The sequence below is a fragment of the Etheostoma cragini genome, chromosome 11 (genome assembly GCF_013103735.1).
Source record: "Etheostoma cragini isolate CJK2018 chromosome 11, CSU_Ecrag_1.0, whole genome shotgun sequence".
NCBI classification, from domain to species: Eukaryota; Metazoa; Chordata; class Actinopteri; order Perciformes; family Percidae; genus Etheostoma; species Etheostoma cragini.
The window spans coordinates 3,726,656-3,741,185 of NC_048417.1; the positions used below are offsets into that span (position 1 = coordinate 3,726,656).

Consider the following 14,530-nt stretch of genomic DNA (forward strand, 5'->3'; position numbering starts at 1 on the left):
GTCCGGCGTCATTTGAATAATTTTGACAGCCCAAGTAAAGGAAACCGAGAGGTGAGCCATTAAGATAATAATTATAACATGTAATAAGAACACAAAGTGTAAGCAGGGGTATTATAATTATGTATTTAAAAAATAAAACAAGCAAAACAAATACTAATAGGCCTATCACTAACAAACAAATATACATGCATAAAATAGGTTGTCTATCTATCTATCTATCTATCTATCTATCTATCTATCTGTCTATGGACACTAGGCCTATCACTAATAAACAAATATACATGCATAAAATAGGTTATCTATCCATCTATCTATCTATCTATCTATCTATCTATCTATCTATCTATCTATCTATCTATCTGTTTTCCTGTCTATTTTTGGACACTTGACAGCCAAAGGTTTTTCCACTTTAGTGAGGCAATGTGCATTATCATAAGCAGAAGAAATCAATGATTGCATGAATTCCGATCAACAAAACTGTTTATCAAAACTGACTTGTATCTGCATATATGTCTGAATAAGGCAGGTAGATCTGTCAGAGGTATAGCTCCTGCCTGCAAAATCAACTTTTAAAGCTATAGAGTTACTTTAAGTTCATTCTGGGGGAAAGGCTATATATGAAAAACAAGGTACATCCACTGATGCAACATCCCATTTCCCCTTATCTGCCTGTTCTAGATACATCCTACCTGTCAGAAATATCACTTCTATCACAGCTTATGTGTACTTCTGATTGTAAGTTTGGAAAAAATGAATTCTGAGGTGGTTGGAAGAATTGGGGTCCCCTTAATAAAAGCAAATTAACATTGATGGTACATTCCCCCCCTCCTTACAAGATCTTAAATATACGTGTTGTTGTAGATGTAGATGTCTGGGTCAATGTTCTTGTTCTGTGGTGTATTTTTCAATGGTTGCTGTCACTGAACCAGATAGCGCAGTCATATAAAACATAATATTGAGCGATTTTTAATGGAGTTTGCTGGCTGATTATATTCAATTACACCGGTAATTAAACTTCAGTTACCTAGACACAAAGATTCACTTTTTATTTTTCAGTAAATTCTATGACGTCTTGTTTGTGTAAAATTAGAATAGAAAAAAATCTGTCTGTCTGTCTGTCTGTGTATCTGTCTCTCTGTCTGTCTGTGTATCTGTCTGTCTGTCTGTCTGTCTGTCTCTCTGTCTGTCTGTCTGTGTATCTGTTTCTCTGTCTGTCTGTGTATCTGTCTGTCTGTCTGTGTGTGTCTGTCTGTCTCTCTGTCTGTCTGTCTGTGTATCTGTCTGTCTGTCTGCGTCTGTCTGTCTGTCTGTGTCTAGCCACCACACACATCCTTGACAGCCACCCCCCATTGTCAAACATGACATCAATTTCGACCAATAGCTTGCTTTAGAACACAGTTACGTAATCATAATATAGCGTGATGAACCAATCGTAGGCCCTTTAAGGCGGGTCTTTTAGGCCCACTTGATGTGTGCGTGCGCGTGTTCGTCCGCGTGTTTGCAACACATCTACTTGGAGAAAGCCACGTGACCGCACACCCCGGCCACTGATTGGTCAGGGTGGACAGAGGGCGTGCCGACGGTGGCGGCGTGCGTTTGCCTATGTGACACAATTACAACAACTTTGAGCCGATGGTTAAGGGAAGTTTGCGATATTACCAAGTAACCCTCACTCCTAAAAGCCCAACATCACATCAACTTCATGCATACATTGGCACTGGGATACACGCTGTGTTTTGATGTACAATGAGGAGTGTGGAAGGTAACTTGAAGGGATCATTTCCTTGAGGATTTGGCAAGAATTACGCGACGCCCCGTTTTAGTCCTGGATAGGTGTGCAACACTTTTCATTGTTATTGCATTGTACCGGAGTTACTCGGTCCCGTCGATTTTACCGTTTCTTTTCCATGAAATCGTGCGGAGTGTCGCTCACCGCCGCTGCATCTGCTGCTGCCCGGAGCCTCGGCGTTGCTGCTGGTAATGACGAGGAGAAAATGGCGTCGGGAACAGCGACTGATATCGAAGAGGACTTTCCGAAGCTAACAGCACAAGAAAAAGAGAGCCTGGTCGGAACTGACAGGTTAGACAACCCGCTGCGTGAACACGCTCACTCGCTTCTTTTCTGCAATATTCATTTTTGTTTACGCAGTTTGAAACAAGAAATATGATTGCCCCCCCCAAGTAATACGGAACCGCCTGTGTGTTGTCTGTCCTCTACTTGCAGTTCACTGTTTGGATTTCACAGGCTTCAAGAAGATGGCGCCAGAACGAAGGCCTTGCTGTTAAAGGTATGCCACAGAATGGGAACAACCGTCTCCTTTGATTAGTGCATATCCCACCTGAAATAAGTGGTACAGACCTCCCAACGCCGCGACATACACGAGACTCACATTACCCCAACTGTGAAGCTGAATCAGCGGCTAGCTGTGAACGCAGCACTCCAGTTATGGACGTAATAACTGCACGTAGTAAGCAACACTTTCACAAAGCACAGATTAAAACGGCTGTACTTAATGATTATCAGCATCAGGCGGGCCCAAATTGTAAAATTGCAGGACGATATGGATCTCCACCCTGCTAAAAGCCGTTGTGTTGTATGGGTTGTTGAGAGATTGGGTGCCATGCTACGTGATATAGCATATCGCCTGGTGGAAACGTGTCTCTGGCATAGGTCAACACAATGGTCCTACGTGCATGTATGAAGAAAACACGTTGACGTGAACGTTACAACTGCTTTTAACGGTTAGTTTGCTGTAACGTCTAAACTAGAGGGATTCCAACAGCTCGTTAACTGTGATATGTGACTTTTAAAAGTATGGCAATGAGCCCCAGAAGAGGGTAGCATTACAGGCACACTTCCTTAACGAGAGGAAAGAACAAAGTTGACAAATATTGGTATCCTACTTAACCCTCGGTCCCATTCTCGATAACGGCAACTACAGTGTGGGTTGTGCGTCACCTCACTCTGGGAACAGTTAGCACATAGCGGCTAACTGCCCAACTGTTTTCTCCCCTCTTCACACGCTACTACGGCACCAGTTAGTTAGCTAGCTAGCTAGCTGACAATACTGAGGGAGAAACAAACACATTGTAATACTTTTAGGTTTGCAAAAATAATGGCTGCTTGACTTTGACTCAAGATGGCGGGGACGGGAAGAAAATAACTAGCAGCAGTGGCTAGGCTAATCACATTCGCAAAACCATATAACGACGAAGGGGTTCACTGTTTGCAACAAAGATGTACGATTCTAAAGCGGAAGCTAGTTGCTAACTAACGGCATTGTGCTTGGTGCATACATAGCAACCCTGCTCACGCAGCCCATGTTACCACCGTTAACTCGCCTGTGTTAGATCCGTGTCTTCAACATGTGGTCTCCAGGGTTTCTTGTTGGATGGATGTTGGCTGATTACATTGTGTTTTTAAGGGTGTACTTTCGTAATAGGCTCAGCTATGGCACTGCGATATTGCAATTTTCAGTTGCTTCATACTTTGCGGATACCTGGCCAGCACAGACAGTCCTATCTACATCGTAACATTACACTTGTAATATCGCATTGTGGGTTCTTTCTTTGAGGTAACACCACACGTGTAAAGATGTGTCACGTTAAATAATTTGGTAACTCTGTGGTGGTATGAATCCATACTGATACAAAGTTCCCTTTACATCCTCTCTCAGTCTGGACTGTACCATTTTAAAATGTGGGGGAAGGGAGAGTATTTTTTCGGCATGAGGTACTGTTTAAACAGATGCAGAGCCAACACAGCTAAACATTAGAACGCATACTTTTAGTGCCAACCCAATATAGTGAAGGATACATATAAGAGTATTATGTTTGCTGAATCACTCTGCCTCTGTTGGGCCTTTGATGACCTCTGTGGCTTTATGCCAGCCCTTCAAAATGTGTGTAATAATGCATGGGTTTTATTTTTTGGATGACATGGAAGTATGAGGCAATGGCATATTAGTGAATGTAAACATGGAGGCTTTTCCTTCTGAGGAGCTTGTGGTATGAGTTAATCACAACATGATTTGATCTTGATTCTTTCAGCTTAGACTACTCATAACATGGTCAACGACCACTTTAGTTTGACTTTGAAACTCCCAAACAGCATGGCAGTTTTATAAATGTTACACCAAGCTACTAGTTGACATGCAATAGTCATTTAATGCATGGGTTTGTTTTCAGATCCCGTCTTTTCAAATCCACGTCAGACAGAGGGTTTGCACACTCTTGAACTGTGTACTCTAGTAATTATGCATTGACAACTTTATCAGGGATATATATATATATATATATATATATATATATATATATATATATATATATATTATATAAATGAACAAAACAATTACAAACAACACATTAAGACGTGGAACGCGTCCCAGATCCAAAACACACAGAGGACAGCTGGTAGGGAGGGAGGCAAAACAACACATGCAGAAACAGACATACACACACACACACACACACACACACACACACAGACAGACACAAGACAAGGGACAGATCACATGCGCAGGTTGAGGTCAAGGCTGTGTCCCAGGGTCCTTGCAGGCGTCCAGCAAACACAGCACATTTTTGAGCTTTGGACATCTGAAAGGCTGACGGGTTATTCAGAATCAAAACATGTACAGTGACATTAATGAAGGCGGACATTTTGGATGCAATCTTGTTCCAGAACGGACCGACAGGAGTGAAGATATGCACCGTGAGTTTTAAACTGGGCAGAAAGTGCATAAAGGGCTGCTAATTATTTTCATGTGGATGTGAGATGTCATATGAATGAAAGTGTAGTGAATCTGCAGATGGTCTGGATGGCGAGATACTCAGAATCAGAAATACTTCATTGATCCCCGAGGGCAGTTGCACAAATAGTATAAATTCCAGAGTAGAAATATAAATAAAGAATTATAAGGAGTGTGGATATGTACGGTATTTACATAGGTAAAGGAATGTTATTATACAGTATTTACATAATTAAGAAGTTGCAATGGTGAAAAGTTATAATAATAATAATAATATTAATAATACTTATGTGACGTTAGACCGTACGTCATGCCAGTCGAGATCGACACTCAGCCTCGAGCAATCGCGTACCCAGAGCATCTCAATAGGAAGGGCAGTGCCGTCACAGATCAATGTTATGGTCTATTTGCAGTTGTGTGTGTGTTTTTTTAGACGTCTACCATTACTATTTTCCCTGATAGTTTGTTCCCATCCTCCGTGCAGCAGGACAGCCTTAACCCTTGTGTGGTATTCAGGTCAAATTGACCCATTTTAAATTTTTACAAGAAGAAAAAGGGTGAAAGTACATTTTTTCTACCTGGAAAATCAACAGCCTTTCCTTATTTCCTGTGACAAACATGTGTTCCTGACTCAATTCAGAACATTATTCTGGATATGACTCTTCTGTTGTTTCCATAGTGGATTTTTAACATGATTATAACCTTATGACCAAAAACAAACCCAGCTTCCATGTTTAATTGTGTTTAAGTAGAGACTGCATTCCCTAAACATATATGGTATTTCAATTGTTTGAAATTGCGATAAAGACAATATTTGTCTTTAACTTATTTTGGGTTTTAAAAACCCATTCTGAAAAAAAAAAATTTCAGAATGGGTTTTTAAAACCCAAAATAAGTCACGGGTCAGTTTGACCCGAGGGACACGAGCGGGTCCCGGAAGTGAACACAACACAAGGCTTAAGTTATGCCATATTGCATCCAACATAAATGTTTGACTCTTTCTCTCTCACTCAGTCACTCACACACACACACACACACACACACACACACACACACACACACACACGGCGTGTGCAGTATGGGCTAGCAAGGGTAATTTGATTAACCGTTAAACTACTGCCTGACAAGTTCCCTATTCGGACATTCATCTGGTACTATGCAAAACCAGCCCTGTTAGCCTTGGAAAAGCTCCACTTTTGGTGTTATATCAGTCGTCTGTGTCTGACCATCACCTCTCGTAAACCTGAGCAGCCGAAGGTCACACAATTTACACATTTGTATTTAATATGGATCGTTACACCATCTACCTCTGTGTTCTTCATGGCAGCTGTGGAGCATCCCTTTTAACTCTACATTGTTCTTGCTTCTTTTCGTTCAGGCTGTTCGCTGCTATGAGGCTCTCATCCTAAAAGCAGAGGGGAAAGTGGACCCTGACATTTTCTGTCAACTGGGCCACTTCAACCTTCTGCTGGAGGACTATCCAAAAGGTGAGTCTGTGTGTGTAAATGCTACCTCTCTTCCTTCCAAATCTGTATCTCAGGATCAACTGCTTATCTTCTGATCCATAGTGCACTTGTTTTATTGACAATGTGTGATTACAGTGAACCCTCGTTTTTCACGGTGGTTACGTACCAAGTAGAACCCGTGATAGGCGAAATCCGTGAAGTAGTAACCTTTATTTTTTTTACAATAATTATACCATGAAATACTCCGTAATACATTGAAACCAAAGAACAAAACCCTTTTTACAGGCCTAAGCATTTGTTTACAAATAAAAGTACTGTAGAAAAGTTTTTTACAAATAACTAATCATCAATATGAATTGTAGGCTTCAAATGTCGAAGATCAGCATCAGTGTTTTTTCTTCTAAACCAGCGGTGCAGGTGTGTTTTTTCTTCTAAACCCCCGGTGCAGGTGTGTTTTTTCTTCTAAACCCGCGGTGCAGGTGTGTTTTTTCTTCTAAACCCGCGGTGCAGGTGTGTTTTTTCTTCTAAACCCGCGGTGCAGGTGTGTTTTTTCTTCTAAACCCGCGGTGCAGGTGTGTTTTTTCTTCTAAACCCGCGGTGCAGGTGTGTTTTTTCTTCTAAACCCGCGGTGCAGGTGTGTTTTTTCTTCTAAACCCGCGGTGCAGGTGTGTTTTTTTGAGAGAAGAACATATAATTGGTAGTTGTCGCTCTTTTTTCTTCTGGGCAAAAATCTGTGAAGCAGCTAGACCGTGAAAGGTGAACCGCGACATAGCGAGGGTTCACTGTATTACTATTTTGTTTTTTTATTGTTTTGATGTGGACCCCAGAGAAAATAGCGACCACTTCACTGCATCCAGATGAAAGTCATTTGCGCTGTTGCTTTGATTTCCTAGACTCATTGTTGTGTTTAACACTACTAAAAGCTGCTGACAGAGGATCCTTCTGATCAGACATTTTGTGCTTGTCTAGAAAACATAACTGCAGGGAAGTGTTAGAGTGCAGCTGATTTGAAGATCGTGAGCATTTAACATTGTCACTAACCGTCTATCTCCTTCTATGTCTCTCCCTCTTTCTGTATCACGTCCATTGTCACATCTCACCGTTTTCTCAGCATTATCTGCATACCAGAGGTACTTCAGTTTACAGTCGGACTACTGGAAGGTGAGTTTGATCGGGATCCAGTGCTCTTTCTAACCTTTTAAAACCGCTGTTTTGGTCCACATTCAAACACAGACCATTGAAGTGAGTGTAACTACAGTCAGAAGTCCGAGCCGTCAGAACATACAGTACCTGGAAAATGACCGGTCTCTTTATACATATTCTACCAGTTTTAGATCTAACCAGAGACTTAAATAATCTCATCTAATGTAATTTAATAGTCAGTAGTCAAGGTCAAAAACCCCCACATGGTATCCTCCCCAGTGATGCACTGTCTGGCCTGCAGCCATCTTTACGCATTGCTTTTTGCTTAAAGTCTCCTCTTCAAAAAAATGAAACCCATGCTTCAATTAGGAACAAGGCCATTAAAATGCTATGTTAAAGGTCCCATGGCATTAAAACTTGTTTTGTTGGTCCCAACCTCAAAGATACTTGGTTTAATATGATGTAAAACCCATTCAGGGAGGACTAGCGGGTTACGTTGGCCGTACCACACTCAGAGTAGACCAGGCACACACTGACAACCTCTCAGTGGTTGCAGTGGAGAAATGCTCAGAGGTACACGCTGTGGACCTGTCGGTCGCGCAAGCGGTTCATGGCTGTAACCATGGCGATGCTATGGGTGTTGACACGGTTATGCATGCTGAGTAGGGTTGGGCGGTAATACGGTATACTGCAGGGTCTTAAAAATAGTAACGGTATCAGTTTCAATACCGTCATTAAGGAGAATTCTGGCCATTTTTACATTAATCTTGATTGTCCTAAATATCCGTGTAATTTCGATTGAAACCCCCCGACCTGAATCAGTGCAGGCAACACGGAGTAGCTCCAGCAACAGGCACCTAGTCACTGACATGGCCATAACCACTATAGTGCTCACTTACCTATTTTTGAGGGCAGTAAACCTAAAGATTACATCGCGAAGCCATGACTTGTCCTCTGGAGGACACCGCCGGGATCAATGTTTCCCATACTTGGATTTATTTTTGGCGGCCTGCCCCTATATCGACTTTAACCGCCACATATTGATTTAGAGGCACTTGCCTGAGTTTACAACTTGGTATTCAGTATTCCAGTATTATAGAACTTATGAATAAATGGATACATAATTTTGGGTATAGCCCTTAATTGGTACAGAGATATGTCATACTGGATATGAAGATTGCCATGACACCATCCAGGTTATAACTGCTAACACTTAGCTTCTTAGCTAGTTGTGGAAAAGTAATCATTACAATGTGCTGAGGAAATTGAATGCTGCTGTTTGTAACAATTTCCTGTCACCTTTTTTTTCAGAATGCTCCCTTTTTATATGGCCTTGGCATGGTGTACTTCCATTACAACGCATTTCACTGGTAAGTGTTTTTAAAGAAACGGTGTATTGCATGCATGGCGTCAGCCAGCTCTTATGATTCTGGATTATGCTCTTGTTGATTGTTTTCAGCTTTAGCTTTAGTCCATCCGCAAGAAATGCTCTGACGTTTTGGCAAATACATGTTTTTAAAACGTAACGTTACTACTGTTTGGCCGGCTCGCAAGCTCAAGCGTGTGTGTGCGGCGTGCCTGTTGTTAGTTTCCGGTCCAGCTAGATCCGGTGTGGTGTTATAGTTTTTCTAATGTTGCTAGTCGTTGCGACGGCATGTGGGAAAAAAACAAAAAAGAACGTTAATCTTGCGTTAAAAACATTGACACCGTTAAAATGTGTTAGTGTTAACGTTGTTAATCAGAACTTTAATATATGTTGATGTTCCTCTGGTCTGTTGTGACAGCAAAACAAACTGTCATTTATTTTAGTGAGAACTCATAAATAACTACAAATAGAGTTGGAGTTTCTTTTTTACATTTTATTTACATTGGCCGACATATCGGAATATCACATTTTTAAATAACCAAATATTTATCGGTATCGGCCTTATAAAGCCTTCGGCCGGGCTCTAGTTTACAGTGAAATGAAGTCCCACTTCACACCGTTTAGCTGCCAGCATTTTAACCGTGTTTAATCTAGCTACTAGCTAACGCTTGGCTAACGTTAGCTGCTGTTGAGTGTAGTGTTAACTAGCGACCCATGCAGCGATGCTTCTGTTTCCTCTAACATCCGTTTAGGAGCATCAGGGAGGAGCACAAGCATTTCAGTGGCACCGAAATCTACGTTGTTATTCGGTCCGGTTGTCTTCAATAGGATTAGGGCTGGTTACCAAGATCCAGTGCCAGTATAGCACCGGTGCTGCACTAGGATCTACCTGATGTCATTTTGAAATAGACTGTTTACGGCAGATGACCACCAGTTCTCTAGAACATGTTGAGCATATTTGGGTAATCAGTATGACTCGTCAGTGAAGATAGTGTTATCCTGTCTTTCTTAAGGCATTTTTTCAGTAACCACAGCTGAGCTGGCGCACGCAAATGTGCGGTCATGAGACTGCTGGTACTGTCTCGTTGCAGTCTTCAGCGCTTATGAGCAAAGGTTACCGGCTTTGCTATTTCCACGGACAAGAAGAAGAAAAAGTTAAACGGCAGAACTTGCAGCAGCGTTGACGTCAGTGCTTGGATTTGATTCAATAACCTACTTGGTGGGATGAAGCCGTTCATTCACCATAAAAGAAGTCATCCTGACCCAGTAAGTTTACAAGAGAGACGTGCAGTCACTCTGAAAGTCCTGGCGTCTGGTTACCCTCAAGCTCGCTCAGGCTTCAGGTTTCCGCTCGGTCGTGTGCCGTTGGGGGGGAAAAAAGAAAAAAAATGAAGTTGTGCGCAACCTCTGGCCCTAAATCCTGGCGTGCCAGCGAGATCTTCGTCATTTTGACGTCACATTGGCGCACGCCATCTCTGGTGCGGCTAGCATTCCGCACATTTTACTACAAGTTGGTAGTGGTAGACCACGTGTGAGTGTTGTTGTGGGAAAAAGTGAGACGCTTTGACATCCATTTCTACACGAGAATTAAATGGAAAAACGCGGCAGTGAGATTTGTTTGTGTTTGTTTTTGTGTTTGTTCCTGTTCGATAAGGGCAGATCTTATGGTGAGTGTTTCACTGATGAAGTGTCCTCAAATGAACCCTTAGCCAATGTAGGCTCTAAGGTATGTCAATCTGTAGCTGCTGACCCAGCGTTATCTGTCTTCTCCTGATTGTTCTGCTTTAGTAGGATCATACAACAGAACATCTTTTGGTCTATTTTCTTCGTGTAAGCTAAGTCTTCAAGATTTAAAGCCATGCTGTTCATTTTAACGTCCATCTAATAAGAGAATGTGAGCAGAGCGCCAGCGAGCAGGGAGCATTTCGGATTGAGCACAAAGATTTTTAAAGTGCCCATATTATGCTCATTTCAGGTTCATAATTGTAATTAGAGGTTGTATCAGAATAGGTTTATGTAGTTTAATTTTCTTAAGACACCATATTTTTTGTTGTACTGCACATTTCTGCAGCTCCTCTTTTCACCCTGTGTGTTGAGCTCTCTGTTTTAGCTACAGAGTGAGACATCTCACTTCTATTACATCTCCACTTGAAATTTAGAGGAAGCAACATGCAGTCACTGTCATTCACCTTAGCCTGGATTGATTATTATATGAATACAATGGTGTCATGCTAGTCAATCAGCGTAATTTCCCTCTCCAAAATCACTTCAGAAGAGTAGGCCTAGGTCACAGCGCTTACTTGCTTTGGTGTTTGTTAAGCATTAAAGTTTTTCATAGTTCATCTTCTATGTAGATGTACTTATGGCTCTGTGAGCAAGGAAAAGAAATTCACACAACCTGTGTTCCTCCTCTTTAGCTGCAAGGAACCTCCCAGGTGATGTGTCCATTAGCTACGGATCAAACAAGCAAGTGGTGGGAATATGTTTATGGAGATAGTTCGTAAAAGATTTCTCAAAAACCAGCCAGCATTTTTTATCGTTGGGTGTCTGTGCCTCCTCAAAAGAGACCCAGGTGGACCGTTATACCCACTGTGGCTCCGTTTCTCGAGGGGATCGGGCTGCCAAACGTTACTCGTACAGATGTCGAGGCCGATCTGGGACCACATGGTGTGCAACGAGCCCCTTCTCTCTCTGTTCCAAAGGTAGCAGAGCATCTCTGCCGCTGACAGAATCACCAACAGCTTTTTTTTTCTCGTACCACTAATAGCTCCAAGAGGCTCGAGGATCTCCACCAGTTTCTTCCATTACATCACGCTCGTAAAAAGTGCAGTGCCAACATTTCAGTCCTCCACCTCGAGACAGCCAGACGCTCAAAGTAACGTCACTAATATCCAGCAGACTTGTTGAATTGTCCCACCAGGGCTGAATATTGTATTTGATTACGACTGAGCATTTTGTGTTTTTTGAGTTTGCCTCACATGGATTGGATCTGACAGTTGCACCTTTGGAAAGTGTAGCTTGAACGCTATTTTACAGCTTGGGATTGGATGCAGTCCACTCATTTTTTAGACAGCAGTAAAGGTGTCTGCTCTTTCAGTGGCAGGTGTAACGAGCTAGCAGTTTAAATATGTTCTGAACCGAGCCACTCTATGCGAATCCTCTACCGGTTTGCAGTGACTTTTCTCATCTGTTTTGCCCGAAATTGCCCCGTTTACCTCACCTGTGACTTTAAAAGCTGGCAGTGTTGTTTTCCTGCCAACCTTGTACGTCTCTATCTCTGAGGTCTGGGGAATGTGTCATTGGGGGAAGGGAGGGTGTCATGTTTTTGTTTTTTTGAGCAGGGATTACATCACCCTGAGGCCGAGGCCCAGAGGAATGCTGAGCTGTCAAATGCTGGAGTGGTGCTCACCCGGAGAAACACTGGCCCAACTATCCAACCTGTCCGCACAAACTAGTGATAGCATTGGGGAACAAGGGAATTTGGTTTTAAACCGTTAAAAACATATTGACAAATAAAAGTCATGAACTGCTTTTTGCATTGTAAAAGAAATAGGCAACGCAATCTATTTCCTAACTGCCTCTTAGCGTCCTAGTGCCAACTTTGTACGAGCAAGTTGCTTTTTTCCTGCTAAATTGATAGCTCTCTGCTGGACGGCGCTCACAGCGGAGAGCTACGTGACACTTGCCACTATATCGATGTGGACTGGCGGGTCGTATCGGCGGCCTACACGTGGTATGCCAGGCAGATATACAGTGGACAAACTGTAGACAGGCTTGGTCATGTGCCCCGCAGAGAGCTAAGGACATCTACCAGTCGTGCAAGCAATTTCAGGAAAGTGGCTGCATGTGTCCACGACAGAGCATTGTGGCTGCACGACTGGTTAAAGTCTGCAGTTGTTGGATGCTGAACGTGGAAAGTACATCCGAGTGTCCTGCATGGATGAACCAGGACTCCATTGCCAGTAGGGGTGGGGAGAAAAAATCAGTACAGCATAGTATTGCGATATTTTCAGTGGCAATACTGCATTTAAACACCGGTGCCAAGTATCAATCTTTTATTAAACATGTTTTGGTCAGTTTGTCTGCTTGACAATCCCATTTTGCAGCAACACAAATTGAATTGAGATGAACAAACATTTGCCACAAAACAAATTCCTCTTTTTAGATTAAACAAAGTTTCCTTTTGGGGATTTCTTTTAAATTTGAAATTGGGAAAAATTAGAAGTTGGAAAAAAGGTTTTAAATTGCAATGTATTGCAGAATTTTGCAATATGTTAAAACATTTTTTAATATTGTATCGTAAATGATATCATATCGGGAGGCGTCTGGTGATTCCCACCCCTAGTTGTCTGTCAGTTAACGGTTAATGATCAATTAATGATGGTCGGTCAAGAAAAAATAAATAACATCCCTAGATAGTATTAAACATTTTGTTCCAAAGTTTGCTCCATAGTACACCAAATAACGCCCCTATAATGGAGCCTAATTGTGTTATCTGCTTGAACTATTTGGGAAAAAATGTGCAGTGGTTCTGCTGTCAGATCTCCTTTTCTAAAGGAGAGCGTAGTTCTTGGGCTTATCTTTTGGCTAGAGTCTGCCTTACGCTGTGTGTCACAACCCATTCTGTAGAAGAGCTGTGCTTTCCAAGCAATCACTTTGGATTCTGCCCGAGAGCATGGGCAAGAGAGGGAGGGAGGGAGAGAGGGAGAGAGGGAGGGACTAGATGAATGAGGAGGAGGCACGTGGAGAAGGGGAGGAGGAAATGGGGGCAGTGAGTTCTCTCTCTCTCTCTCTCTCTCTCTCTGTGTCTTCAGAGGCGAGCTCAGTGCCTTGCCGCTTCATGCTGACATGCAATTGCCATTGTTGTCATAGCTACACAGTGAGTGGGTTCAATTGGAAACTCATGTTTGTTTTTGTATTAATCTGCTCTCGTCTCTGTAGACCAGTTTGTTTCAACATGGTTAAGAGACAAGTTTATTGCTAACACGACACCAGACCCAGCGCTAGTCAGCCTTGAGCTTGTGGACCAGATGAACTCTGCAGACACTGGATTTTGTATTTTAACCAATAAATGACATATTTGGTCTTTTGCTGAAATGTCGACGTCAAGCTTTTCTTCAGCAGACGGGGAAAAAAGTCACCGGGCAACTAAACACACTTTGTTAACTATTACTTAACAAAGTGAAAGAATTATCTGGTGACTTGATTTTGCTGACAATGATACCTGTCACCTAGACATTTAGTCAGCTGTAGCTAATTTATGTTAAATCCAGCAGTTTAACAAACCCTTCTCCGGTTAGTGTGCTCGTTAGGGGCGCAACTAGTTGACATCCCTCTGGGATTGCTCCGCTGCTGCTCAGATGCATGTATTTTCCATTTCCTTCCTCTTTTTCTGTATTGGCCTTCTAACCTCTGGTGGATTCATGAGGACTATGGTTACCTGGTCCTCAGATCTCAGCAGGGTAAATCCAGACAGCTAGCTAGACCATCTGTCGAATCTGCGCACAACTATTTAGCAGTGGCCTTGTGCGCAGTGTAGCGCTGCCCATGCCGATTTTGATTGGTTTAAGGAAATGGCATTAAACCAGAGAATGTCTTCCTCCCATCCCCGTATGCTGTGTGGACTAGCCAGACCCTCCTTCAGCGTGCTTTGGAGAAGGGTCTAGCTAAGTGAGACTAGGGCGCAACTAATAATTATTTTTGATAAACAGTTAATCAGTTAATCTGATTACTTTCTGGATTAATGGATTATTTGTTTGGTCCAGAAAATGTCAGTGTTTCCCGAAGGCCAAGATGACAAAACTAGA

At 42.4% G+C, this 14,530-nt stretch overlaps 1 protein-coding gene across 4 annotated transcripts in view; it reads left to right on the forward strand.

The window, feature by feature from the left end:
- Window positions 1-1,574: 1,574 nt before the first annotated feature.
- kdm6a (lysine (K)-specific demethylase 6A) overlaps window positions 1,575-14,530 on the forward strand; it is a 51,678-nt gene continuing 38,722 nt past the window's right edge. For 3 of the 4 annotated variants that reach the window (XM_034885818.1, XM_034885820.1, XM_034885819.1), the window contains exons 1-5: window positions 1,575-2,080; window positions 2,225-2,288; window positions 6,127-6,235; window positions 7,326-7,375; window positions 8,669-8,727. In XM_034885818.1, coding sequence (XP_034741709.1) covers window positions 1,908-2,080; window positions 2,225-2,288; window positions 6,127-6,235; window positions 7,326-7,375; window positions 8,669-8,727 — 455 coding nt within the window. In that variant the 5' untranslated portion in view covers window positions 1,575-1,907. Of the gene's footprint in view, window positions 2,081-2,224; window positions 2,289-6,126; window positions 6,236-7,325; window positions 7,376-8,668; window positions 8,728-13,546; window positions 13,603-14,530 lie in introns of those variants that run through there. The other variant, XM_034885821.1, reaches the window with a different exon arrangement.